Below are 26,942 nucleotides of genomic sequence, written 5' to 3' on the forward strand. Positions count from 1 at the left end.
TAACAAGTAGCAACTGCATCTTATTAAAGAAAAAAAAAGAAAAATATAGTTGACTTGTTTCCAAATGGATAAAAAGATTTAACAGAATAGACAAACAAAAGTTATTTGCTCCAGTGAAGGAATTCAGACTGTGATGGCCAATATTAACATTATTCTTAGGCTACTTATTGTGAAGTTACAAATCATTTCCTGTATAAATCATGGTGTGTAAATCTAAAACACTCCCCATAATTAAGCTTGTGGATACTGCATAGCCTTTACTTCTTAAATGGATTTATATTTTTGAATGTGGGTATCAAGAGACAAAGAGTGAATTGGAATATGTATGAAGGAGTGAATAAATTACCATAACAGGGAATAAATGAATGCTACTAACAATTAATGAATAAATGAAGAGATCAATGAATCAAACGCAGGTAAATGGAATTAAGACATAGATCATCAAATTGCTTGGACTCTGGAGCCTTAATGGCCCAGTTATGTTCCTAATTGCTGGCCGTTTGGAAATCAATAGAAATTTGCCATCTGATATATTTTCATTAGTTAATATCCATTATTATTTTCTGAAGAGCTGGAAAGAAGGGAATTTTATTGATGCATTCACTTCTATATTATCAAATTTTCTGCTCTCGTATCTATGAATGAATGAGGTAATTAAACCAAAGTTTTCCATTGCAGATCATCATCCCTTTAAGTAGTGTTGCAGAACACTCAAATGCAAGAAAGTTACACTCTACACATGTGTCATTATGTACATTAATATTAACTAAAGTATTTTAGGTTGCAATGCACATGGTTGGTCTCAGTGCAGTATTGGAGATGGAGTATATTGCCTATTTTTAAACATTTTCCAATGGAACCCCTCTTGACATTGACATACAATACATCTTTCAACTTGGTCTTCCTGTGCCCTCCATTTCCACTTCTCACAGCAATGTAGGGTATAAAATTAAATTCTCTAGCACCAGTTGCTTGGATTTGTAGGTTGCTGATTTGCTATAAGGTTTCTGTGCCAGTTGTCATGAAGTCTTCTACTGGAAAAGGTGGGAAGAGTCACAGCACTTGTACGTGCCAATTTCATGAGGAGTGAGCAGATTATAACAATTCCTGTGCAATTGAGTCACCAAAAAAAACATCACTAATCTTGCTTACATCATATATTCAACTTGCAACAAGGATCCAGTTTTTAGCGAAAAGAAGTGTCATCATATCTGTGCTGTTTAAAGGAACCACCAGTTATATGCATGGTAATTGCTGATTGATTTTGTGGTTTTGGGTGTTGCTTACAGAGTAGTGCCAGAAACCTCATTATATTTTCTGAAGTCAATGTAGGGGTGCAGCAGATTTAACAATTGTGGATTTTGTTGTGTATTTAGTATTTCAGTAATTGAGTAATTTTGTAAATATATTATTTGATTAAGCATTCTTTGTTTAAATAATTCATAATGGGTTAGATGTAAAAGTACATGAACGTACATCATTACGCCACCATGTCGTATATGTGAGGTCACTAAAAGTAAAAGTGAAGAGGACACATTTATCTCCCAGGCTCTGTGCTTTTCTTTGAATTAGTTTTATATTTTAGCATTACAAAAATGACAGTGGTGATGAGTAAGTTTTGAAATGAACCTAAAATTATTACCAACCTTTTGAAGTGCAGTAGGTTTTTCTCTTCACAGGAGAAAAGAGATGGTTGAATTTTAAAAAAAGCATAGCGTGTGTCTCTCTCGAAAAGGAGAGATACGGTCAAGTTTTAACAAAACAGGCAGAAAATGGACAAAATTCATAGGTTCAAAAAAGTAAGTACAGAGTGATAATAATCATAAATAAAAAAAGCAGAAATGGCTGACTGCATCGCAAAGAGAAGTGTGTTCAATCGCACGAGAGACAACTGGTTGATATATACTGAATGAATTGAGCAGTATTTTGAAGCAAATTGAATAGCTAACGAGAAACGAATGCCAGTTTTGCTGAGTGCAATTGGTGGAAAGGCAGACAGTTAGCTTAGAAGTTTGACTGCTGCAACCAAACTAGCCAAAATGAGCTTTGCTGATATTGTGGAGGTAATGCTAGAACATTTAGAACTGAAACCACTTTGATTACAGGATGCTTTATGTTTCATAAGTGGAATCAAAAGGAAGGGAAGTCCATTTCATCTTACATAGCTGAATTGAAGAGATTGAGTATTGTCAATTCAGTGATGGGCTTAATAACGTGCACCGAAAGATTGTTTAGTTTATGGAATCTTACAATAGAGTATTTAAAAATGGCTCCTTACTGAAGCACAACTCACATTTAAAAGAGCAGTTGAAATCGCTGTATCAATGGAAACAGCATTCAGATGCAATTGAATTGCAGTTAGGAATGAAAGTCAGCGTGAACAAAATTGCAGCATTTAGACAGAGCCCTGACTGGGTTACCTTTGTGGCAGGGGTTCATATACACCGGACCATTGCAGGTTTAAAGGCAAAACAGGCAGACCAAAATAAACAGTCTACAAAAGGAAGAGAAAAAGATAAAAAGTCAAGTTGCACTGTTAAAAAGAGCATGAGTCTGCTTGGTGTTGATGAAGTAACTGACACTGCTCAGAGTGACACAGGACTAGGTAACATTGAGATTTACATTGTGAAGACAAACAAGAGAGATTCAATATGGCTTACACCAGAAGTGAACAGCAAAATAGTTAAAATGGATTTGGACACCGGCTTGCCTGTTTTGGTCATTCCAGAAAATGAATTTGTACAACATTTCAAAAATACCAAACTGAAGCCTGCAGATATAAAACTAAGAACTTACACTGGAGGAAAGAGACTCCTGTGTGAATGACATTTGTAACGGTGAAATACAACAACCAACAAGCCACAATGGGCTTGTATATGTTGAAAATAGCAGGGTCATGAGTGGCTGAGACTTCTGCTACTAGACTGGAGATCCATCCACTATTTGCATACCTCATCCCCTGTAGAAGAGTCAACTGAAAGTAAATTAAGAAAGATACTGTATGATGCTACAACAGTGTTCAAGTATGACATCAGAAAACCCAAACATACCAAGGGTAAAATAGTGTTAAATGAAAATGCCACACCCAAGTTTTATAAAGCCCAAATTGTTCAATATACCATCTGTGATAAAGTAGCCAGTGAGGTAGGTAGTGTTGAGGCTGCAGGAATTCTTTCGAAGGTTGAGTGGAACCCATGGGCAATGCCAGTTGTCCCAGCAGCCAAGAAGAATGGATCTGTTAGGATCTGTGGTGATCAACCCAGTACTGAAAGTTGATTAATTCCCTCTGTCCAGGATAGAGGATATCTTTGCAAACCATTCTGGAGGAAAACACTTTAGCAAGGTGGACTTAGATGAAGTCTACCTGCGGATGGAGATGGAAAAAGAGTCCAAAGAACCTCTCAACATAAACACACACAAAGGGCTTTATCACTATAATAGGCTTATTTTTGGAGTAGCCTCTGCACCTGCACTCTGATAGCAGGCTATGGACTAGGTGCTGCAAAGCTGCCCGGGCACTCAGTGCTACGTGGATGACATCACTGTTACCAGTGAGAATATCAAGGAACATTTCCAAAATCTCAAGACAGCGTTCAAGAGATTAGAAGATTATGGGCCCAGATCATGACAACACAAGTGTGAATTCTTTAAACCAAGCATCGTCTACTGTGGTTGCATTGGACACCTCCCCAAAGGTTTGCACAGTGTACTGAGAAAATTCAAGCGGTGGTGGATGCCCCAAGGCCCAAGGGAATGTGACAGTTGCAATCAGTTTTAGGATTGGCCAGTTTACTGTAACAGGTTCCTGCCAAACCTACCCACTGTACCCCACCCCTTGAATTCATCACTGCAGATCAGGAAAAAATGGCAATGGACAGAGCAGTGTGAGGTGGCTTTCGATAGACAGAGGAAATGGTGATTTCAGACCGTGTGCTCACACATATGATCCACATTGTGCAATGAAGCTTGCTTGTGATACCCTGCCTTATGGTATAGGTGTAGTCATGTCACGTTATGAATGACGGAAGTGAACACCCCATAGTTTTTGCATCACATTCCCTTACTGCCGCAGCGAAAAGTTTGCATAGATTGAAAGAGAGGCCTTGAGTTTGGATTGGAATGTAAAATGTTTCAACCGGTACTCGCATGGGAGGGACTTTACCCTCACTGCTGTGCTTAACTGCTGGTGTCTAATTTCAATCCACTGAAGGATGTTCCACTAACAGCAGTAGCACAAATGCAAAGATGGCTCTGTTTCTTGAAGGATACGAGATTGAATTCAAGAGGGCAACAAGTCATGGAAATGCTGATGTGAAAATACCTGAAAAATTTACAAATGAGGGCACTCCTCTTGACGTACTCTCCCGAGTGCAAATTGAAAATCTCCCTATTATGGAATCAGAATCAGAATCAGGTTTATTATCACTGGCATGTGACGTGAAATTTGTTAACTTAACAGCAGCATTTCAATGCAATACATAATCTAGCAGAGAGAGACAAAAAAATAAAACATAATAAATAAATAAGTCATAGATTTTGAATAGATTTTTTAAAAATGTGCAAAAACAGAAATACTGTATATTTAAAAAGTGAGGTAGTGTCCAAAGCTTCAATGTCCATTTAGGAATTGGATGGCAGAGAGGAAGAAGCTGTTCCTGAATTGCTGAGTGTGTTCCTTCTGGTTTCTGTATCTCCTGCCTGATGGTAACAGTGAGAAAAGGGCATGCCCTGGGTGCTGGAGGTCCTTAATAATGGACGTTGCCTTTCTGAGACACCACTCCCTGAAGATGTCCTGGGTACTTGGTAGGCTAGTGCCCAAGATGGAGCTAACTAGATTTACAACCTTCTGCAGCTTCTTTCAGTCCTGTGCAGTAGTCCCTCCAGACCAGACAGTGATGCAGCCTGTCAGAATTCTCTCTACGGTACAACTATAGATGTTTTTGAGCATATTTGTTGACATGCCAAATCTCTTCAAACTCCTAATACAGTATAGACACTGTCTTGCCTTCTTTATGACTACATCAATATGTTACGACCAGGTTAGATCCTCAGAGATCTTGACATTCAGGAACTTGAAGCTGCTCACTCTCTCCACTTCTGATCCCTCTATGAGGATTGGTATGTGTTCCTTCGTGAAGTCTACAATCAGCTCTTTCGTCTTACTGACGTTGAGTGCCATGTTGTTGCTGGGGCACCATTCCACTAGTTGGCATATCTCACTTCTGTACACCCTGTCATCACCATCTGAGATTCTACCAAAAATGGTTGGATCATCAGCAAATTTGTAGATGCTATTTGAGCTATGCCTAGCCACACAGTCATGTGTGTACAGAGAGCAGAGCAGTGGGCTAAGCACACAGCCCTGAGGTGCGCCAGTGTTGACCGTCAGCGAGGAGGATATGTTATCACCAATCTGCACAGACTGGTCTTCTGGAAGAGATAATCCAAAGGGAAACCAGAGAGAAAAAAACACACTGTCTCAGGTCTACAATAGCAACCCAAAATTCCAGTTCCCCCATTTTTACCAGGGGTGGAATGAACTTGCCCTTGATAGGGGTTGCCTTATGTGGGGATTGGGAGTTGTTGTACCATCCAAACTGAGAGCTAAAGTGTTGGAGGAGCTTCATCCTGGTTCTCAAGTATTCTCTAGTAATATGAAAGTGTTGGCTGGAAGCTTTGTCTGGTGGCCTGGGATAAGCCATCAGATTGAGCAGCTCGCCATGCACAGTTTAGAAAGCCAAAATGTCCAAAAGATGCCAACAGCAGTGCCTTTCCCTCTCTGGGAATGGCCTGCATTGTCCTGGCAGGGAATTCATGGCAGTAGCAGATGCAACTACAATGTGGCCAGAAGTGTTCCCAGTACCCTCCACTGTAGCCTCACACGCTGTTGAAGAATTGAGAAGCCTCTTCACAGGATTGGTGTTTCAGAACATTTAGTCAGTGACAATGGACCACAATTTGTTGTGGAACTGTTTCAGTCATTCCTGAAAATGAACAGATTAAGAAATGTTACATCTGTGTCGTACCACCTATATATAAAATGGCTTGGTGGAAAGATTTGGCCAGAATCTAAAGAAGGCACTTTGAGCAATTTCAGCAAAAGACACTACATTAACACTGAATCAGAAGGTCACCAATTTCCTCCTTGCACATTGCAATGCAGCAAACTCCAGTACCAACAACTCACCAGCTGTGCTGTTCCTGGGTCATCCCTTGCACTACACTTGGATCTCCTCAAACTCTATCTCGGAGGGAGTATGCAGGACAAGCAGCGGAGTCATATCGAAGGCTCTTCCAACAAGGATGTTCAGTGTCTCACTCTGGGTCAAGCAGCCCTGGCAAGGGACTACAGATATGATCGATAGTGGGTACTGAGAAAAATGAACGACAGAACTGGACCACTCTCCTGCATAATGGAGTTTGCATCTGATATCATCTGGAGATGACACATCAATCAGTTGAGGAGAGCAAAGTCAATTGTTAGAGAAGAAAGTCTCTAGAGCTGTCACACCGCTTCCTGCAGTCCCAAAGTCAATTCCTACAACCAACATAGAGGAGACCCCAAAACCTGGTATAGTATCACAGCCACTAGTCTCAACTGCCAAGCAGAGTCACCTCCCTGGTCAAGAAAGACATTATCCCACAAGAATAAGAAATTCTCCTCAGCTATTAAATCTTTTGGCCTTAATGGGACAATTTAAAATTTACTCTGCTGTGGATATCTAAATAATGGTTGTTTTGGGTTGAGTTGTTCTCTGATCTTGGCAATTGACTTGGAAACATTTTGTCACCATGTGAGGAGACATCGTCAATGCACTGTTGATGGTGGTGCTTCCTCCGAATGCTTGCCCTTTTTATATTTTTCAATCAGCTGAATCGATGTCATTTCAGAAACTAAAGTGTGATGTGGAAAGAAAATCCCATTGTTCATTGCCAATGTGGCAATTTTGGCTCATAATTAGGGTTAAGGTCTACATATTGGTTTACAGAATGGCTTTGTTGTCAAGTTTGCAGATGATATAAAGACTGGTGGAAGGGCAGGTAGTGTTGAGGAAACAGGTAGGATGCAGAAGGACATCGACAGATTAGGAGAATGGGCAAGAGACTGGCAAATAAAATACAATGTTGGAAAATGCATGGTCATGCACTTTGGTAGTAGAAATCAATGTGCAAACTATTTTCTTAACGGAGAAAAAATCCAAATATCTGAGATGCAAAAAGACTTATTAGTTCTTCTGCCAAACACCCTAAAGGTTAACTTGCAGCTGGGATGTAATGCTGTGGCTTGATAAGGCACTGGTGAGGCCTCACCTTGACTATTATGAACAGTTTTGGGCTCCTTATATCAAAAATGATGTGCTGGCATTGGAGAGGGTTTAGAGGAGGTTCAGAAAGATTCTGGGAATGAAAGGGTTATCATATGAGGAACATTTGATAGCTCTGGGTCTGTACTCTCAGGAATTTAGAAGGATGAGGGGAGATCTCATTGAAACCTTTCAAATGTTGAAAAGTTTAGACAGTAGATGTGGAAAGAATGTTTCCCATGGTTGGGGAGTCTAGGACTAGAGGGCACAGCCTCAGGATAGAGGGGCATCCATTCAAAACAGAGATGCGGAGGAATTTCTTTAACCAAAGGGTGGTGAATTTGTGGAATTTATTACCACGGGCAGCTGTGGAGGCCAGGTTGTTGGGTATACTTAAGGCAGAGCTTGATGATTGGACATGGCATCAAATATTACGGGGAGAAGGCTGGGAAATGGGGTTGAGGAGGGGAGAAAAAGATCAGCCATGATTGAATGGCGAAGCAGGTTCGATGGGACAAGTGGCCTAATTTTGCTGCTATGTCTTATGGTCTTATGGTTATGTTGAAGTTGTATAAGACGTTGGTAAGGCTTAACGTGGAGTATTATATGCAGTTTTTGGCCACCTACCTGCAGGAAAGATGTAAATAAGTTCGAAAGCATACAGAGAAAATTCACAAGGGTGTTGCTGGGACTGGAGGACTGAATTATAAGGAAAGATTGAATACGTTAGGACTTTATTCCTTAGAATGTAGAAGATTGAAGGGACATTTGATAGAGCTATACAAAATTATGAGGGGTATAGACAGGATAAATGTAAGCAGGCTTTTTTTTTACTGAGGTTGGATTGAACTCCAATTAGAGGTCATTGGATATGGGTGAAAGGTGAAAAGTTTAAGGGGAACATGACGGGAAATTTCTTCACTTAGAGGATCACGAGAGTTTGAAAGAAGCTGCACGTGAGCTCAATTTCAACATTTAAGAGAAGTTTAGATTGGTACATGGATGACAGGGGTATTGACGGCTATGGTCCTAGTGCAGGTCAATGGGATTAGGCATTTTAAATGCTTCGGCAAGCGCTAGATGAGCCAAAGAGCTGTTTCTGTGCTTTCTATGACTATTATTCAGATAAAATCAGGACAATTGATCACATAATTACCTAGGACACTAAAATTGTCAGTTCATGACCATCTCCTTGACTCCTTGGTTGATTGTGTGTGGTTAAACTGATGTGCTTCAATATATTTTGAGCTTGTAAATCGGTAAAATCAAGCATATTATTATTCCTCATTGTACGATTCATATTCCTTCATTACTGAACAACTTGATTAACTAGTCATTCAGCTTTTTTGAAGGATCTATGCTGTTTTTCTGATTATAGTGGCTGAGCTTGAAAATAATTTGTAAAAAAATTTAGAAATGTTCTGGTGATACACTGTTGCATAGGTATATCTTTTTTTCCCAAGACAGTTTCATTCTGTACTTTTAGTTCACAATTAGACTATATACAGATATAAAATATGACCTTAGCCCCTGTTTTCTGGTGTACCAGATTTCCAATATGTAAAGTAGGATGCAGGTTTGACAGGACTCGGCAGAACCTTCCCATGAAGCCTGGCCTGACAGAAGTTACAACTGCTCCTTTTTGATGCCAGATTTTTTCCTTCTTTGCTTGCGTTGTCCATGAAAACATGGAATCATCACAAATTCCCACCTCCCCCGACGATCCTGCGATCTTGATTTCTGAAGCAGACGACCGAGCATCCTTCAGGAGGGTGAACCTATGAAATGCATCCGGCCCAGATATGGTACCTGGCCAAGTACTAAAAACCTGTGCTGATCAACTGGCTAGTGTGTTCACTGAGATCTTTAACCTCTCAATTTGGCAGTGTGTGGTACCCAACTTTTTAAAGCAGGCTTCATTTATACCAGTGCCCAAGAAAAGCGTAGTGACCTGTCTCAATGACTATCACCCAGGAGCACTTATATTCACAGAGATGAAGTGTTTTAAGAGGTTAGTAATGAAATATATCAACTCCTGCCTGAGAAGCAACTAACATCTGCTCCAATTTGCCTACTGAAGCAACAGGTGCACAGCAGATGCCACCTCTTCACTCAACCCTGGAACATCTGGACAGTGAGGGTGCATACATCAGGATGCTCGTTATTGTCTATAGCTCGGTATTCAATACCATCATCCCCTCAAAACTAATCAATACACTCTAAGACCCTGGCATCAATACCTCCTTGTGCAATAGCATCCTGGAATTCCTCACTTGCTGATGTTAGTCAGTTCCGATTGGCAACAACATCTTCTCCACAATCTCCATCAGCACAGGTGCACCACAGGGGTGTGTGCTTAGACCCTGGTTCTATGCGCTTTACAGTTATTACTGTGAGGCTAAAGTACAGCTCCAATGCCATATTCAAGTTTGCTGACGACACCACTATTGTATGCTGAATCAAAGACGGTGATGAATCAGCAAACTGGAGTGAGACTGAAAATCTGGCTGAGTGGTTTCATAACAACAACCTCTTGCTCAAGACCAAGGAGCTGATTGTAGACTTCAGGAGAAGAAAACCTCAGGTCCATGAGCCAGTCCTCATTGCAGGATCAGAGATGAAGAGGATTAGCATCTTTAAATTCCTAGGTATCATTATTTCAGAGGACATGTCCTGGCCCAGCACATAAGTGCAATATAAAGAAAGCATAGCACCGCCCCTACTTCCTTAGGAGTTTGTGGAGATTCAGCATGACATCTCAAACTTAGACAAACCTCTTTAGATGTGCAGTGCAGAGTATTTTGATTGGCTGCAACACAGCCTGGTATGGAAACACCAATGTCCTTGAATGGAAAATCCTACAAAAGTAGTGGATACAGCCCAGTCCATCATGGGTGAAGGTCTCCCCAGCATTGAGCACATCCACTTGAAACATTGCTGGAGAACAGCATCCATTATTAGGAGCCTGCACCACCCAGGACAAGCTCTCTTCTTGCTGCTGCAAAGGGGTGAGGTGTACAAGAGCCCAAGGACTCAGACCAGCAGGTTCAGCAACAATTATTACCCTCAACCATCAGGATCTTGAACCAGAGGGGATAATTTCACTAAACTTCATTTGCCCCATCATTTTTTAAAATAATTTTTAATTCAATTTTCAAACTTGATTACATGGAATAATAAAATCTACCCTCCCCCCTCCCCTTAACCCTTCCCCCGATACATACCCCTACCTAAAAGAAAAGAAAGAAAAATTAAAAAAGGAAGAAAGGCTGCCTGGATATTGGAAGGTCTCCACATGCTCCATGGGATTTGAGATAAATTTAATATACGTATTTGTTTCTTTCCCCAAAGGACTAACATCTTTATCACCGGAGCACCTATATATACAATCCTATCTTTTGTAAATAAGGATGCCAAACATTCAAAAATGTATCATATTTATTTCTTAAATTATAAGTAATTTTTTCAAGTGGAATACAGCTAAAAATTCCATTATTCCAAAGATACTTGCCCCATCATTGAAATGTTCCCACAACTAATGGATTCATTTTCAAGGATAGTTCTAATTACCTATTGCTTATTTATTTTTTATTATTATTTCTACTTTTTGTATTTGCACAAGTTGTTGTCTCCTACACTCTGGTTGGATGCATTTTGGGTGGCCTGTCATTAGTTCTGTTATGATTATCATTCTATTGATTTATTGAGTATGCCCACAAGAAAATGTATCTCAGAGTTATATGATTATAAAATTTACTTTGAACTTTAAAAGGGAGAAACAGCAACAGCAATCATGCTTCATATTGTTTTTATAGATCACATCAAACCATGTATTAATAAAACAAATAAAATCAGTATGGCACATCGCAGTTAGCGCAACACTAATACTGCACCAGCAATCCAGGTTAAATTGTGCTGCTGTCTCTAAGGAGTTTGTACATTCTCCCCATGACCATGTACGTTTCCTCCAGTTGCTCCCAATTCCTCCCACATTCCAAAGACATATGGGATAGTAGGTTATTTGGCCACATGGGTGTAATTGGGCAGTGCAGTCTTGTTTGTTCAGAAGGGACTGTTACTGTGCTGTATCTCTAAATAAAACAATATTTGGAAATCACACTCACACTGAATTCATTCAGAGTTTCCAGTGTGGCTCACAGAAATGTTGCCAGATGGGTGTCAGGAAGATTGATTAATAATGGTATTGTTGTAGAGGCAGAACGGTCCTGGTAATATATACACGCGCATACCTAATGATACACATATGCCCAAACTAAAGTTCATCTTTGATCTTATTTTATTAGATTGTGTGAAACTGTTTGAAAGTATCATTGTGACTGTATGTTTTCAGAATACATTTTTGTAAAGCAGCCAGTGAGAGCAACTAGCCATTTCAAATGAGTCTAGCAACATACGTAAATTAATTCAAAGCAAAGAATTTTTTTTCAAATGTATCACCAAGAGAGTAGCATTACTTCAATGGTAAAAGAATATGCATTCCTTCTTCCAGATGGATATGTGCCTTCTACTCCACCATCACCCCATTATGTTACTGAGGCAGACTACAGTGTCACACAGCATGATTCTGTAGATAACAGCCATTCCTTCAAGGTTCAGGGCATGTTGATAGTGCCCACATGTGAAGTGCCTTGAGTGAAAGACACATAACTTCTCAACATCTGGATACACAACTTGCAGGCACAAACAAGTAAATGAGAATAGATTACAGTCATGGCAAAGAAGTACTTATCAATATTTTGAGCACTTGCTGTTTTTGTTTTATTGAAACTACAGGAATTACAGATTGCACAAAATTTATAGGGCATACTAACTGTAACCCAGCGCTGCCATGCTTTGTACCTAATGAGCTACACCATGACAGAGCAGCCCAATCATTGACAAGATGGAATCTTAGCCAGAGGTCGTGGGGCATATTGGCTAAATGACATAGGCAGAAAAGCGGAAGAGGTCCTATGCAGTGAGTAAACAGAGTTAGGAAAGTGGTTAAAGAGAATGATCTCCAGGGTGGTAATTTTTGGATTACTCCCGGTGCCACAGGTAGGAGTGGGATAATAGCATGGACGAGTGAGTGGCTGAGGAGACGGTGCAGGGGACAGACAGGGTTTCAAGTTCTTGGATTATTGGAACCTTTTTTGGGGAGGGGGTGACCTGTACAAGAGGCAGGTGTTAAATCTGAACTGGAGGGGAATAAATATCCTGGCCAGGAGGTTTGCTAATGTGTCTTGTGAGAGTTTAAACTAGTTTTGCAAGGGACTGAGAATCAGAGCACCAGATCAGTAAGGGAAGGATCAGACCAGAAGTTAGATGTTAGGGAAAGTGTTCAAAGTCAAAATCAGAATAACAGATATGATGGGTCAGATAGTTTGAAGTGTGTTTATTTTAATTCTAGGAGCATTATGGGTAAGAGTGATGAATTTACAGCATGGATCAGTACATGGAACTATGATGTGGCTATTCCTGAAAATTGGTTGGGAGAGGGGCAGGAATGGGTGATTAACATACTAGGCTTTCGAAGTTTTAGGAAAGATAAAGGAGGAGGTGGGGGGGGAGGAGTTGCAGCTGCACATGGGAGAGGTATACCGGAGAGGATCAGACAATTAGTTCATTTGCGTAGAACTCAGGAATAGGAAGGGTGCAATCACACTGATGGGATTGTATTACAAACTACCCCCCCCCCCCCGCCCCGATAGCCACTGGGACATTGAGGTACAGATATGTAATCAGATAAGGAAATGTGTTAAAATAACAGGGTTGTTGTCATGAGGGTTTTCAACTTCCCTAATCTAATGTGGGACCTTCTTAGTGTAAGAGGTTTAGATGCGGCATAATTTATAAAGTGTATCCAGGAAGGTTTCTTAAATCAATACGTGGGCGGTCCAACAGAAGGAGGGGCTGTACTAGACTTGCTGGTCGATAATGAGCCTGGTAGGTGACTGACCTTTCACTGGGTGAGCAGTTAAGAAACAGTGACCACCACTCCTTAACTTTCAGGATAGCTATAGATAAGGAGAGGGATGGTCCTTGGGGATAGTTTTAAATTGGAATAGAACAAATTATGAGGGCATTAGCCAGGAACTAAGAAGAATCAATTGCGCCAAGCAGCATCTCTAAAAAAGAGTAAACAGTTGACGTTTCGGCCCCAAACATCAACTATTTACTCTTTTCTTTTGATGCTGTCTGGCCTGCTGAGTTCCTCCAGCACTTTGAGAAGGAGGACCAAATGTCTGAGAAGGAGAAGCTGAAGTCATGAGAAAGAGAAATTAAAGTCAGTTGTATCAGTATTTCAATAGAATAAAGGGAATTACGGAGGCATGCGAGAGAAGTTGGCCAGAATTGATTGGAAAAGAACATTTGCAGGGATGACAGCAGAGCAGCAATGGCTGAATTTTCTGAAACCAATTCAGAAGGCACAGTACATATGCTTCACAAAGAAGAATTAGTATTCTGAAGGAAAGATGACGCAACGGTGGCTAACATGAGAAGTCAAAGTGAACATAAAAACCAATGAGAGGGCATATAACAGAGCAAAAATTATTGGGTAGTTAGAGGATTGATAATCTTTTAAAAACCAACAGAAGGTCACTGAAAAAGTCATTAAGAAGGTAAAGTTGGAATATAAAAGTAAGCTAGTCAATAATATTAAAGAGGATACCAAAAGTTTCTTCAGATACATAAAGTGTAAAAGAGAGGCAAGGGTGGATATTGGACCACTGGAAAACTATGCTGGAGAGATGGTAATGGAAGTGGCAGACACACTGAATAAGTATTTTGCATCAGGCTTCACTGTGGAAGACACTAACAGTATGGTGGAAATTCCAGGTGTCAGAAGTCATGAAGTGTGTGAAGTTACCATAACTAGAGAGAATAATCTTGGGAAACTGAAAGGTCTGAAGGTAGATAAGTCACCTGAAGCTCGTGTTATCACAGGGAAGTTTTTAGCATGGTTGAAGCAGTGGCTGATTTGCAGGAGGCAAAGAATGGGAATAAAGGGAGCCTTTTCTGGCTGGCTGCCTGTGACTAGTGGTGTCCAAAAGGGGTCTGTGTTGGAACCGATTCTTTTTATGTTATATGTCAGTGATTTCGATGATGAAATTGATGGCTTTATTGCAAAGTTTACAGACAACGTGAGAGTAGATGGAGGGGCAGGTAGTTTTGAGGAAATAGAGAGGCTACAGAAGGACTTAGAGTAGGAGAATGGGCAGTGAAATGGCAGATGGAATACAGTGTTGAGAAGTGTATGGTCATGCAATATCAGTATGGATATTGGTATAAGAAATGAAAGGGTTGCCTATCTTCTAAATGTCGAGAAAATACAAAAAAAAAACTGAGGTGCAAAGGGACTTGGGAGTCCTTGTGCAGGACTTCCCAAAGGTTTATTTGCAGGTGGAGTCTGAGGCATTCATTTCAAGAGGATTAAAATATAAAAGCAAACATGTAATTTTGAGACTTTATAAAGCACTGCTGAGGCTTCACTTGGAGTATTGGGGCCCTTACCTTAGAAAGGATGTGCTGAAACTGCAGAGGGTTCAAAGGAGGTTCATGAAAAAGATTGCAGGAATGAATGGCCTCTCATATGAAGAGTGTTTGATTGCTCTGGGCCTGTATTCGCTGGAATCCAGAAGAATGAGGGGTGACCTCATTGAAACCTATCAGATGGTGAAAGGTCTTGATGGAGTAAATGTGGAGAGGGTGTTTCCTATGATGGGAAAGTGTAGGACCACAGGACACAGCCTCAGAATAGAGGGGTGTCCTTTTTGAACAGAGATGTGGATGAATTTTATTAACCAGAGAGTGGTGAATCTGGAGTTTTTGCCACAGGCAGCTGTGGAGGCCAAATCTTTGTGTATATTTAAGGCAGAGGTTGATAGGTTCTTGAGTGGTCAGGGTATGAAGGGATATGAAGAGAAGGTAGGTGAGTGGGGCTGAGAGGAAAATTGGAGTGGCCATGATGAAATGGCAGAGCAGAGCAGACTTGATGGGCCATATGGCCTGCTTCTTGCTCCAACATCTTATGGCCTTATGGTGTTGCTTTGATTCCAGAATCTGCAGGTTTTCTCATCTTAGAGTTAATTGGGAACACCCTTTCTTTGGCAAGTCCACATCAGACACGTGGAGTGTGTTAAAAAGATGAATTACACAGAGTACAGGAAGGATGGATGGGGTTGGAACGATAAGAGAACCTTCAGTGTCCAGAGATGTGATGAACGTAGTCAAGAAGAAAAAGGAAAAGTATGTAAAGCTTCAGACGTTATGATCAAATGAAGCACATGTAGATTGTCAAGAAAGCAGAAAAGAACTAAAGAAGGAAATTAGGAAAGCCAGCAAAGGACATGAAAAGTCCTTGGCAAGTAGAATTAAGGTGAATCCCAAGGCATTTGATATATACATCAAGAGCAAGAGGATAACTAGGATGGGACCACTCAAGGTTGGGAACATTTGCTTGGATGTGGAGGTACCTATTGAGTAGTTTGCTTTAGTATTTATCAAAGAAAAGGATCTGGAGGACCAGGAGATCAATGCTGAGTGTATAAATATGTTAGGGCATTTAGATGTTAAAGAGGAGGAAGTGTTAGGCTTCCTAATGAGTATTAAGGTGGATGTCCCCAGGGCCTGGTGGGATTTACCCCGTGTTATTGAAGAAGGCAACAGACAAGATTGTTGGGGCCTTGATCAGTATCTTTGTGTCCTCTCTAGCCGTAGGTGAAGTCCTGGAAGACTTGTGACTGGCTAATATTATACCTCTATTTAAGAAGAGAACAAGGGAAAATCCTGGGAACTATAGACTGGTGAGTCTCATATCAGTTGTAGGGAAATTCTTAGGGGTAGGATGTATGAGTATTTGGAAACCCATAGCCTAATTAGGGAGAGTTAGCATGGCTTTGTGAGTGGTAGGTCGTGCCTTAGCAACTTAATTGAGTTTTTTGAAAGGTGGCGAGAGAGATTGTTGAGGGTAGGGCGGTGGATGTTGCCTACATGAATTTTAGTAAAGTGTTTGACAAAGTCACTCATGGGAGGCTAATCCAGAACAGTAAGATGCATGGGGTCTATGGCGAATTGGCTGTTTGGATTCTGGCTTTCGCATAGAAGAAAGAGGGTAATGGTTGAAGGGACTTATTCGAGCTGGGGGTCTGAAATTAGTGGTGTTCATATGGGATCTATGCTGGGACCTCTGCTGTTTGTAATGTATGTAAATGACCTGGATGGAAATGTAGATGGATAGGTTGGTAAATTTGCAGATGATACAAAGGTTGGTGGTGTTGTGGATAGTGTAGAAGACTGGCAAAGAACACAGTGCAATGTAGATCAGTGACTGATCTGGGCAGAGAAATGGCAGATAGAGTCTAACCCAGATAAATGTGAGGAGTTGCCCCTTGGTACGGCAAATGCAAGCTAACAGTACACTGTTAAGGGCAAGGTCCTTAACCATGTTGCTGAGCAGAGAGATCTTGGAATCCAAGGTCATAGCTCCTCGAAAGTGTCTACACAGGTTGATAAGGTGGTCAAGAAGGCTTATGGAATGCTTGCTTTTATTAGTTGAGGCACTGATTTCAAAAACCAAGAGGTTATGTTGCAAATTTATAAAACTCTGGTTAGGCCACATCTGGAGTATTGCATATCATTCTAATCGCGCCCCCCCCCCCCCCCCATAGGAAGGATGTTGAGGCTTTTAACAGGGTGCAGAAGAGGTTTACCAAGACGCTGCCTGATTTAGAGGGCATGCGCTGTCATGAGAGTGTGGACAAATTGGCTTGTTTTCTCTGGAACGCTGCATGCTGAGGGGAGATCTGACAGAGGTTTATAAGATAATGAGTGGCATAGATAGAGTAGACAGGGGGTATCTGTTTCCCACGTTTGAAATGTCAAACACCAGAGCGCATGCATTGAAGGCGAGAGGGGGCAGGTTCAAAGGGAATGTGAGGGGTAAGTTTTTTACTCAAGAGTGGTGAATGCCTGGAATGAGCTGCCTGATATGGTGGTGGAGACAAATACATTAGAAGCTTTTAAGAGGCATTTCAATAGGCACATGGATGTAAGGAAGGTGGATGTGGACATTGTGAAGATGGGAGAGATTAGAAATTTGGGTGTTACTGGTTTGCTTTTTAGCTGGTTTGGCACAACATTGTGGGCTGAATAGCCTGCTCCTGTTCTGTTCTGTTCTATGTTCTAGAATGAAGAACAGCCAACAGAAAACCTATGTTATGTGCTTCTAGTAACTGCAGAACTTACTGAGCAGAATCTCACTGTTGTGTAAGCTACTTCTGCTTTTCCAGTTTTCTTTGCTTCTATTCCTAAACCATAGCCTGCTAGAACACCTACAACAGTCAAGTAAAGTTAGTTCACTACCAATTAAAGATTGCTCTTTTAAATCTCACAAGTCAGTCATGGCATGGAACTAATAGACAAAAAAAACTGAAGAATCTTACATCAGAATCTTATAATATAATCAAGAAACTTGATTATTTGTTCCTCTGTAGGATGATGCTGTTGGCATAAAATACTGAACTTATTTCCTATTCCTAATTGCCCTTAATAAGATGCTGTTGAGCCTCCTTGAACCATTTCAGTTTTGCTTGGTAAATAATTGGATTACAAAGAAAGCACAGCAGTGCCTCTACTTTCTTAGAAGTTTGCAAATATTTGGCATATCACATAAAATTTTGACAAACTTCTATAGGTGTGTTGTGGAACTACTGCACAGAGTCTTGTTATCTTCAGAAGTTTTCGGATGACTCTGCCATAGTTGGATGCATCAGCAACGGAGATGAGGATGAGTACAGGGCTACGGTAGAAAACTTTGTCACATGGTGTGAGCAGAATTATCTGCAGCTTAATGTGAAAAAGACTAAGGAGCTGGTGGTAGACCTGAGGAGAGCTAAGGTACCGGTGACCCCTGTTTCCATCCAGGGGCTCAGTGTGGACATGGTGGAGGATTACAAATACCTGGGGATATGAATTGACAATAAACTGGACTGGTCAAAGAACACTGAGGCTGTCTACAAGAAGCGTCAGAGCCATCTCTATTTCCTGAGGAGACTGAGGTCCTTTAATATCTGCCGGACGATGCCGAGGATCTTTTACGAGTCTGTGGTGGCCAGTGTGATCATGTTTGCTGTTGTGTGCTGGGGCAGCAGGCTGAGGGTAGCAGACACCAACAGAACTTACAAACTCATTCGTAAGGCTGGTGATGTTGTGGGGATGGAACTGGACTCTCTGACGGTGGTGTCTGAAAAGAGGATGCTGTCTAAGTTGCATACCATCTTGGTCAATGTCTCCCATCCACTACATAATGTACTGGGTGGGCACAGGAGTACAATCAGCCAGAGACTCATTCCACCGAGATGCAGCACGGGGTGTCATAGGAAGTCATTCCTGCCTGTGGCCATCAAACTTTACAACTCTTCCCTTGGAGGGTCAGACACCCTGAGCCAATAGGCTGGTCCTGGACTTATTTCATAATTTACTGGCATAATTTACATATTACTATTTAACTATTTATGGTTCTATTACTATTTATTATTTATGGTGCAACTGTAAGGAAAACCAATTTCTCCCAGGATCAATAAAGTATGACTATGACTATGACTATGGGAGTATATTGAGTGGATTTATGATGGCCTGGTATGGGAGGGAACACTGATGCCTTGTATGGAAAAGCCTACAAAAGTAGTGGATATGGTCCAGTTCATTAATGGCAAAGCCTTCCCCACCTATTGAGCACATCTACATGGAGTGCTGTCACAGGAAAGCAGCATCCATCATCATCGCACCCCCCCACCCCACCCCACCCCACCCCACCATCATCTAGGCCATGCTCTCTTCTCACTGCTGTTATCAGGAAGAAGGTACAGGAGGCTGCTGACCCACTCTACTAACTTCAGGAACATTTATCACCCTCCAACCATCAGGCTGTTGAACCAGAGGAAATAACTTCACTTGTCTCACCACTGAACTATTTCTACAACCTATGGACTCACTTCCCATGACTCTTCGTCTCATGTGCTTGATATATTTATTTATTTTTTGTTTGTTTTATATGTATTTATTGTTTTTCTTTATTTTTGTATTTGCAAAGTTTATTGGGTTTTATTTGGACATTGGTTGTTGTTTGCCCTGTTGGTTTTGGTCTTTCATTGATTCTGTTGTGCTTCTTGTATTTACTGTGATTGGCCTGAAGAAGAGGAACCTCAGGGTTGTAGATTGTGACATATATAGGTTTGAAGGAGAAGTTCCAGGATATGCTGTTAGATGGTGACATTGGAGTATATTGGGTGAATAAATGCAATGCACTTTATACACAGTTCACGGTTAGTGGATGCTGGTTGTGGAAGAGATAAATGTTTGAGTATTGGATGTGACTTTATGATTCTATGACTCTGTGAACAGTCAGCACTCCACATTGCCCTGGTTAGTTTTGAGTTTCTTGAGCAGCATTGGAACTTCATTCTTCCAAAGTAGCAGAGGTGATTCCATCATGTTTGCCATCTTGTGGTGGTAGAACGGTTTAGTGAATCAGGAGATGAGTCACCCATATTTAAGTAGCCACAGTATTTAATTGTTTTGCCCAGTTGACCAATAACATAGTAAGTGCTATTCCCTCCAGTACTCAACAAAGGCAGTACTTTTGACTGTCAAGAGAAGATGGTTACAAACTCATTATCTACCATCTGTGTGACATGTATGTTATTTCTCACATAGCAGTGTATACCTGAATATTGTCCAAATCTAGCTAGATGGAAGCATAGTCAGCTTCATTTTCTGGTAAGTTACAAGTAGTAACAAATCATCAGTGAGCATTACCACTTCCAGTTACATGGAATGGAAGTCACTGATGAAGCAGCTAAAGGAAGTTTGACTTACACCATTGACCGGGGGGAACATCTACAATGGTGCCTTGGACGAAGCTTTATAAGGCATTGATCAGACCACATTTGGAGTATTGTGAGCAGTTATGGACCCTTTATCTAAGAAATGATGTGCTGGCATTGGAAAGTATCCAGAAGAGATTCATGAGGATTATCCCATGAATGAAAGGGTTAACATATGAGGAGTGCTTGATGGCTCTGGGCTAGTCTTTCTAAACACTAATAGGTGTTTAGAAAAATGAGGAGGGATTTCATTGAAACCTTTTGAATATTGAGAGTCTAGGACTAGAGAGCACTGCCTCTGAATACAAAGATGTCTCTTTAGAATAGAGATGACATTTCTATCTCCTTTACCATAGCATTGGAGAGGGATAGGAACAGACAAGTTAGGGAAATGTTTAATCATATTAAGGGGAAATATGAGGCTATCAGGCAGGAACTCGGAAGCATAAATTGGAAACAGATGTTCTCGGGGAAACATACGGAAGAAATGTAGCAAATGTTCAGGGGATATTTGCATGGGGTTCTGAGTAGGTACATTCCAATGAGACAGGGAAAGGATGGTAGGGTGCACGATCTGTGGTGTGCAAAGACTGTTGTAATTCTAGTCAGGAAGAAAAGGAGAGCTTACAAAAGGTTCAAAAAACTAGGTCGTGATAGGATTCTAGAAGATTATAAGGCTGGCAGGAAGGAGCTTAAGAATGAAATTAGGAGAGCCAGAAGGGGCCATGAGAAGGCATTGGCGGACAGGATTAAGGAAAACCCCAAGGCATTCTACAAGTACGTGAAGAGCAAGGCGATAAGACGTGAGAAAATAGGACCAATCAAGTGTAACAGTAGAAAAATGTGTATGGAACCAGAGGAAAGTATACATAGTCAAGTATGACTATGAATATGACTATGACTATGACTATGAAATAGCGGAGGTAATTAATGAATACTTTGCTTCAGTATTCACTACGGAAAAGGATCTTGGCGATTGTAAGGATGACTTACAGCGGACTGAAAAGCTTGAGCATGTAGATATTAAGGAAGAGGATGTGCTGGAGCTTTTGGAAAGCATCAAGTTGGATAAGTCACCGGGACTAGACGGGATGTACCCCAGGCTACTGTGGGAAGCAAGGGAGGAGATTACTGAGCCTCTGGCTGTGATTTTTGCATCATCAATGATGATGGGAGAGGTTCCGAAGGATTGGAGGGCTGCAGATGTTGTTCCCTTATTCAAGAAAGGGAGTAGGGGTAGCCCAGGAAATTGTAGACCAGTGAGTCTTACTTCAGTGGTTAGTAGATTGACGGGGAAGATCCTGAGAGGCAGGATCTATGAACATTTGGAGAGGCATAATATGATAAGGAATATTCAGCATGGCGTTGTGAAAGGCAGGTCGTGCCTCACGAGCCTGATTGAATTTTTTGAGGATGTGACTAAACACATTGATGAAGGTAGATCAGTAGATGTAGTGCATATGGATCTTAGCAAGGCATTTGATAAAGTACCCCATGCAAGGCTTATTGAGAAAGTAAGGAGGCATGGGATCCAAGGGAACATTGCTTTGTGGATCCAGAACTGGCTTGCCTATAGAAGGCAAAGAGTGGTTGTAGACGTGTCATATTCTGCATGGAGGCCGGTGACCAGTGGTGTGCCTCAGGGATCTGTTCGGGACCCCTACTCTTCGTGATTTTTATAAATGGCCTGGATGAGGAAGTGGATGGTTGTGTTAGTAAACTTGTTGATGACACAATGGTTGGGGGTGTTGTGGATAGTGTGGAAGGCTGTTAGAGGTTACAATGCAATAGGATGCAAAACTGGGCTGAGAAGTGACAGATGGAGTTCAACCCAGGTAAGTGTGAGGTGGTTCATTTTGGTAGGTCAAATATGATGGCAGAATATAGCATTAATGGTAAGTCTCTAGGCAGTGTGGAGGATCAGAGGGATCTTGGGGTCCGAGTCCATAGGACACTCAAAGCTGCGACACAGGTTGACTCTGTGGTTAAGAAGGCATACGGTGTACTGGCTTTCATCGATCGCGGGATTGAGTTTAAGAGCTGAGAGGTAATGTTGCAGCTATATAGGACCCTTGTCAGACCCCACTTGGAGTACTGTGCCTAGTTCTGGTCGCCTCACTACAGGAAGGACGTGGAAACCATAGAAATGGTGCAGAGGAGATTTACAAGGATGTTGCCTGGATTGGGGAGCATGCCTTATGACGATAGGTTGATTGAACTCGGCCTTTTCTCCTTGGAGCGATGGAGGATGAGATGTGACCTGATAGAGTTGTACAAGATAATGAGAGGCATTGATCATGTGAATAGTCGGAGGCCTTTTCCCAGGGCTGAAATGGTTAGCACGAGAGGGCATATTTTTAAGGTGCTTGGAAGTAGGTACAGAGGAGATGTCAGGGATAAGTTTTTTTACGCAGAGAGTGGTGAGTGCATGAAATGGGCTGCTGGTGGCGGTGGTGGAGGCGGAAACGATAGAGTCTTCGAAGAGACTCCTGGATGGCTACATGGAGCTTAGAAATATAGAGGGTGATGGGTAAAGCCTCAGTAGTTCTAAGGTAGGGACATGTTCGACACAGCTTTGTGGACTGAAGGGCCTGTATATTTTCTATGTTTCTATGAAGGATTTATTTGGCCATAGAATGGAATGGTGAATCTGTGGAATTCATTACCACAGATGACTGTGGAGGTGATGTCACTGAGTATATTTAAAGCTGAAGTTGGTAGGTTCTTGATTAGTAAGGGCATAAAATGTTACATGGAGAAAGCAAGAGACTGAGGTTGAGAGCCGATCAAATCAGCTATGGTCAAATAGCAGAGTTAAATCAGCTATGATCAGCTATGATCAAGTGGCAGAGCAGACTCAATGTGCCAAATGGCCTAATTCTGCTCGTAAGTCTAATGATCTTAAAAGATGGTTTACTTCAAACAACAGCAATCATTCTTTTGTTGCTTTGTAGGACTTCTGCTAGTGGAGAGTGTTCTCTTCATTTCTCATGGCTTCATGATGGTATGCTTCATTAACTGCTCCTTGATGTCAAGAGCACTCATTGCCACTGAAATGTAATGCTTTTGTCCATGTTTGGTCTGAATGTCTAATAAAGTTTGAAGTGAAGTCGTCCTACTGAAAGCACACAACTAAAGAAGACAAATTCTTCATAGGGTTCTTCAGTTATCACGGATTACTTAATTTAATATAACAAGCTTCAAGATTATGCTTCTATGGCTCAAGGATATTTAGACGAGGCAATCAGTTCAACAAGCATGTAGCACATTTCCAGACCTGCCTGCATGGACAAACACAAAGGTGCCTCACTTGGACACTTGTGTCAATGTCTTAATGCCTAAATAATATACTTTGTTTAAACCAATATATTGTTATAATTTTATATTGGTGCTTGCTGTGGATATTTTTGATTCCTTTTAAATACTCAGACTGTTTCTCAGAAGTCAGGACGGACAGCTTAACATTTCTTAAGTATCCCCAGGAGTACATCAGTATATGCAGAGAGATCTTGGTTCTGAAGGTTTATTAGAATCACTGTACTGCTGCAAACTAGTGTGTCATGACACTGCTCGCGTCAGTAGGCAATGTCCCAATTCCACTTATTACCTTGGAAAACTGAAAACAACAGCAGTAGAATGTAATGTGCTCAATTTGAAATATCATAACCTAATTTATACTAAAAAGTTTGTTGAAAAGTTGTATAAATATAATCAGTCACTATAGTTAATTCAGATGAAAGTAAAGTTGTTTTGTTTGTTTATATTTAGATATGTTAACTCATGGTAAAAGGATCATGCTACATTAAAAAAAAAATTAGTGTGTTGATTTTGTGGACCTTCTCACTGGGAGAAGGTTTGTGCTAATGTAACTATAAGTGGATGACTTTTAAGATGCAAGAAGAGTATGGAACTGGCTTTAGATAGTTTTTAACTAACTTTTATCTGTAACACTTATGTCTTTAATGTAAGTATTGATCATTTTTCATTCCGACAGGGATGTAGGTTTTGGGTCCTCAAGTGGTCTGCATGTCTTATTACTGGGGGCAAAGAGAATCCAAGTGTGTACTTCTTTCTTCTTGGTCCACAATCTCTGGCATTCAGCAAATTTCCTGGGTCAAATGGAATTTCAGTCTTCTCTTTCCCATCCTACTCCCCAATATTCCAGAATGATATTACAAGTAGAATCTGGTACCTTTGAACCTTCACATATTTGTTGTGTATTTTTGGAACCCCACACCTGACTTGCTCTTAAAAATGCTACAGACGCAAATGGAACATTACCCTCATTATATCATCACAAAGTTTAATTACATGATTTTGTGAAACATTTCTATTTGTAGAAATCTTTCAATGTTGAAGGGGTAGAATTTCAAAAGAACAATATTACCTTAACCTTTGCTAAATGCCTGGAAACGTTATGAATATACTGTAATTGGAAAAGAATGGGTTCTACAGAATTGAAGTAAATATGTTAGAATGAAAATAAAAGAGATAAACATTTCAACAATGCAGCAGGATTTAAGGAAGTTTCCATAACTTTCTGTAGAACTGGAAGTTCTTCCAGAAATGACTCTGACTGAATCGAAGCAAAATTTTTGTCCCTAAGGAAAAGGATATGTTTATTGTGAAATGTAAAGATTGATTAAAAGATAGACCTAATTGGAGTTCAGAAAAACTCTGAAATTGTGACTGGATATTTAGCTGGGAGGTGGGATTGGTGAGTAAGAGAAAGAGTTGTTGAAATAATGGAATATAATTGTAGCACAAGTTGAATGATCAAATTTTGGAAAATATGCACTCGTTGTTTCTCCAAATTGTAATTCACCTGTTTCACAAATAGGGCCCCCTCGTAGGATTTTTGGAAGCAGTCGGAAAACTCCAGAAAAAGTTCTATGCCAAAAATGAACGTAAGGATTGTCCAATTCGAGTATTCATGATCATAAAAAAGGGCGGTTCTGCTGTTGGATTAAAAGCTTTGAAGACAATTCGTAGCTGGGGGCTGGAAGTTGACGAGGCATTCATCTTATCTGGCCTATCTGCAACGGTACTTTTAGATAAAATATGCCCACATCTTTACTTTGATGAACAGGCATTCAACCAATCAAATGTAGCAGTTGGTACACAAGGCAAGATCCGTTAAGGGCTGGAATAATTCTTCATAATCATTGATGTCTTTTTTAACAATGCCAACTGTATACAACAAGGAAAATTAAAGCTACAATACTGAAAGATTTTGTAGCTGTGTGTTTTATTATTAATTTTAACCAGGCTCTATTAGGATCAAAAATAACTAAAACTAATAAAATGTATTATCATTGCCTTTTTAAAATAGAATTTTATTGTTGAATTTGCATTTGCTGGCTGGTTACATTAATTGCAGATTTGATGGGTTCTAAAATTATTACAAAAAATACTCATCTATAGTATGTAAATATTGGTCCTTTTAATCTTAAATCCTAATTAGAAATGGTGTTGTTTAAGTTATGGTGTTGGCCACCTTAAGCTTCTTATTACTTCTGAGATAATATACATTCATTAAAATTATAGGATTATATTGATTCCCAGTATAGAATTTCTTTAAACCTGGCATATTTCAAAGCTCAATTAAGAAAAATTGATAAAGTATATGCCATAAAAGTCATTCTCCAAAGCTAACTGGATATCTGATTTAAATATCGAATAATAGGATAAAAGTTCAGCACAGCCAATAGCCCATATTCATGGTCTAAACACTTTATCAGGCACCTAAGATACAACTTACGTTTGTACATTGTTTGAATCTCAAACATCACGTAGCTCTTTCTTGCTAAAATCAAAAAATAATTATTAAAATGCTTGTTGGATAGATTTCAACAAATCTGAATAGTATGTGAAATTTTAACAGCAATAATGAAGCATTTTACTTATATAGCCAATTTCATATCAAAATACATTAAGACTGTACCAAGTTATAAACTAACTTGGGAGTGTATGATTCACGATCCACTCTATTTTTAAAAAGACAAAGTATTTATCAATTTAAAATGAAGTCATGACAAAAGTGAAAAATCAATATTGCAATATTGATCCATCTAATCTATCTTTCAGAACTGCAGATTCCACACTGAAGAATCAGAAATATGTTCAGTGATTTACTATTACAGGAACTTTGATGTATAACATATTTCAAAGGAACATTATTAAACAAAATTTGGTACCAAAGAGCATATGAAGAAATTCAGGTGGTTTGGTTTAGTCAAACAGGGAGATTTTAAGAACCCATTGAAAAAAAGGAAAGAGAGAGATACTGTAGTGGTGGAGATTTATTAAAAAGGAATTCTGGATCTGCAGACCTTGGTAGGAAAAGGTACTTTTGCCAATGATGGAGCTTTTAAATTTGCAAATGATGATGTGGTTAAAATTGCAGGACCAGATACCTTGGTGGAAGTTAAGATGGAAAAGGTTATAATGAAGGGTTGGGGGAGAGGGGTGATGAAGTTTCAAAACAGGATGAAAATTTAAAACATTGAGGTAATTATTAAACCAGTTGCAAGTATAATTCAGGTGGTTTATTAGTAGTGCTTGAACATGATTTGGTACAAGTTAGGACACTGGCAGCAAGGCTTTGAATGACCGCTGGTGTTGTGTTCTTTATATTCATACCTACCGTGGATTACTAATAAATAACTTTCTTCTGGAAGAAATAGAACTTTTATTTAACAACAACCACAATGTTTTACAATACCATGTTTCTCGAAATTTCTATCATTCC

The 26,942-nt window shown here is 40.2% G+C and overlaps 1 protein-coding gene across 1 annotated transcript in view; it reads left to right on the top strand.

The window, feature by feature from the left end:
- The window catches only part of LOC134339732 (cytosolic 5'-nucleotidase 1A-like), a 68,606-nt gene extending 43,194 nt beyond the window's left edge, over nt 1–25,412 (top strand). The window contains exon 7 of the mRNA XM_063036466.1: nt 25,032–25,412. Within this exon, the coding sequence (XP_062892536.1) occupies nt 25,032–25,331 (300 nt within the window). The 3' untranslated portion in view covers nt 25,332–25,412. The remainder of the gene's footprint in view (nt 1–25,031) is intronic.
- The last annotated feature ends 1,530 nt before the right edge of the window (nt 25,413–26,942 follow it).

This window comes from Mobula hypostoma, chromosome 2 (genome assembly GCF_963921235.1).
Source record: "Mobula hypostoma chromosome 2, sMobHyp1.1, whole genome shotgun sequence".
In the NCBI taxonomy this organism is placed as follows: domain Eukaryota; kingdom Metazoa; phylum Chordata; class Chondrichthyes; order Myliobatiformes; family Myliobatidae; genus Mobula; species Mobula hypostoma.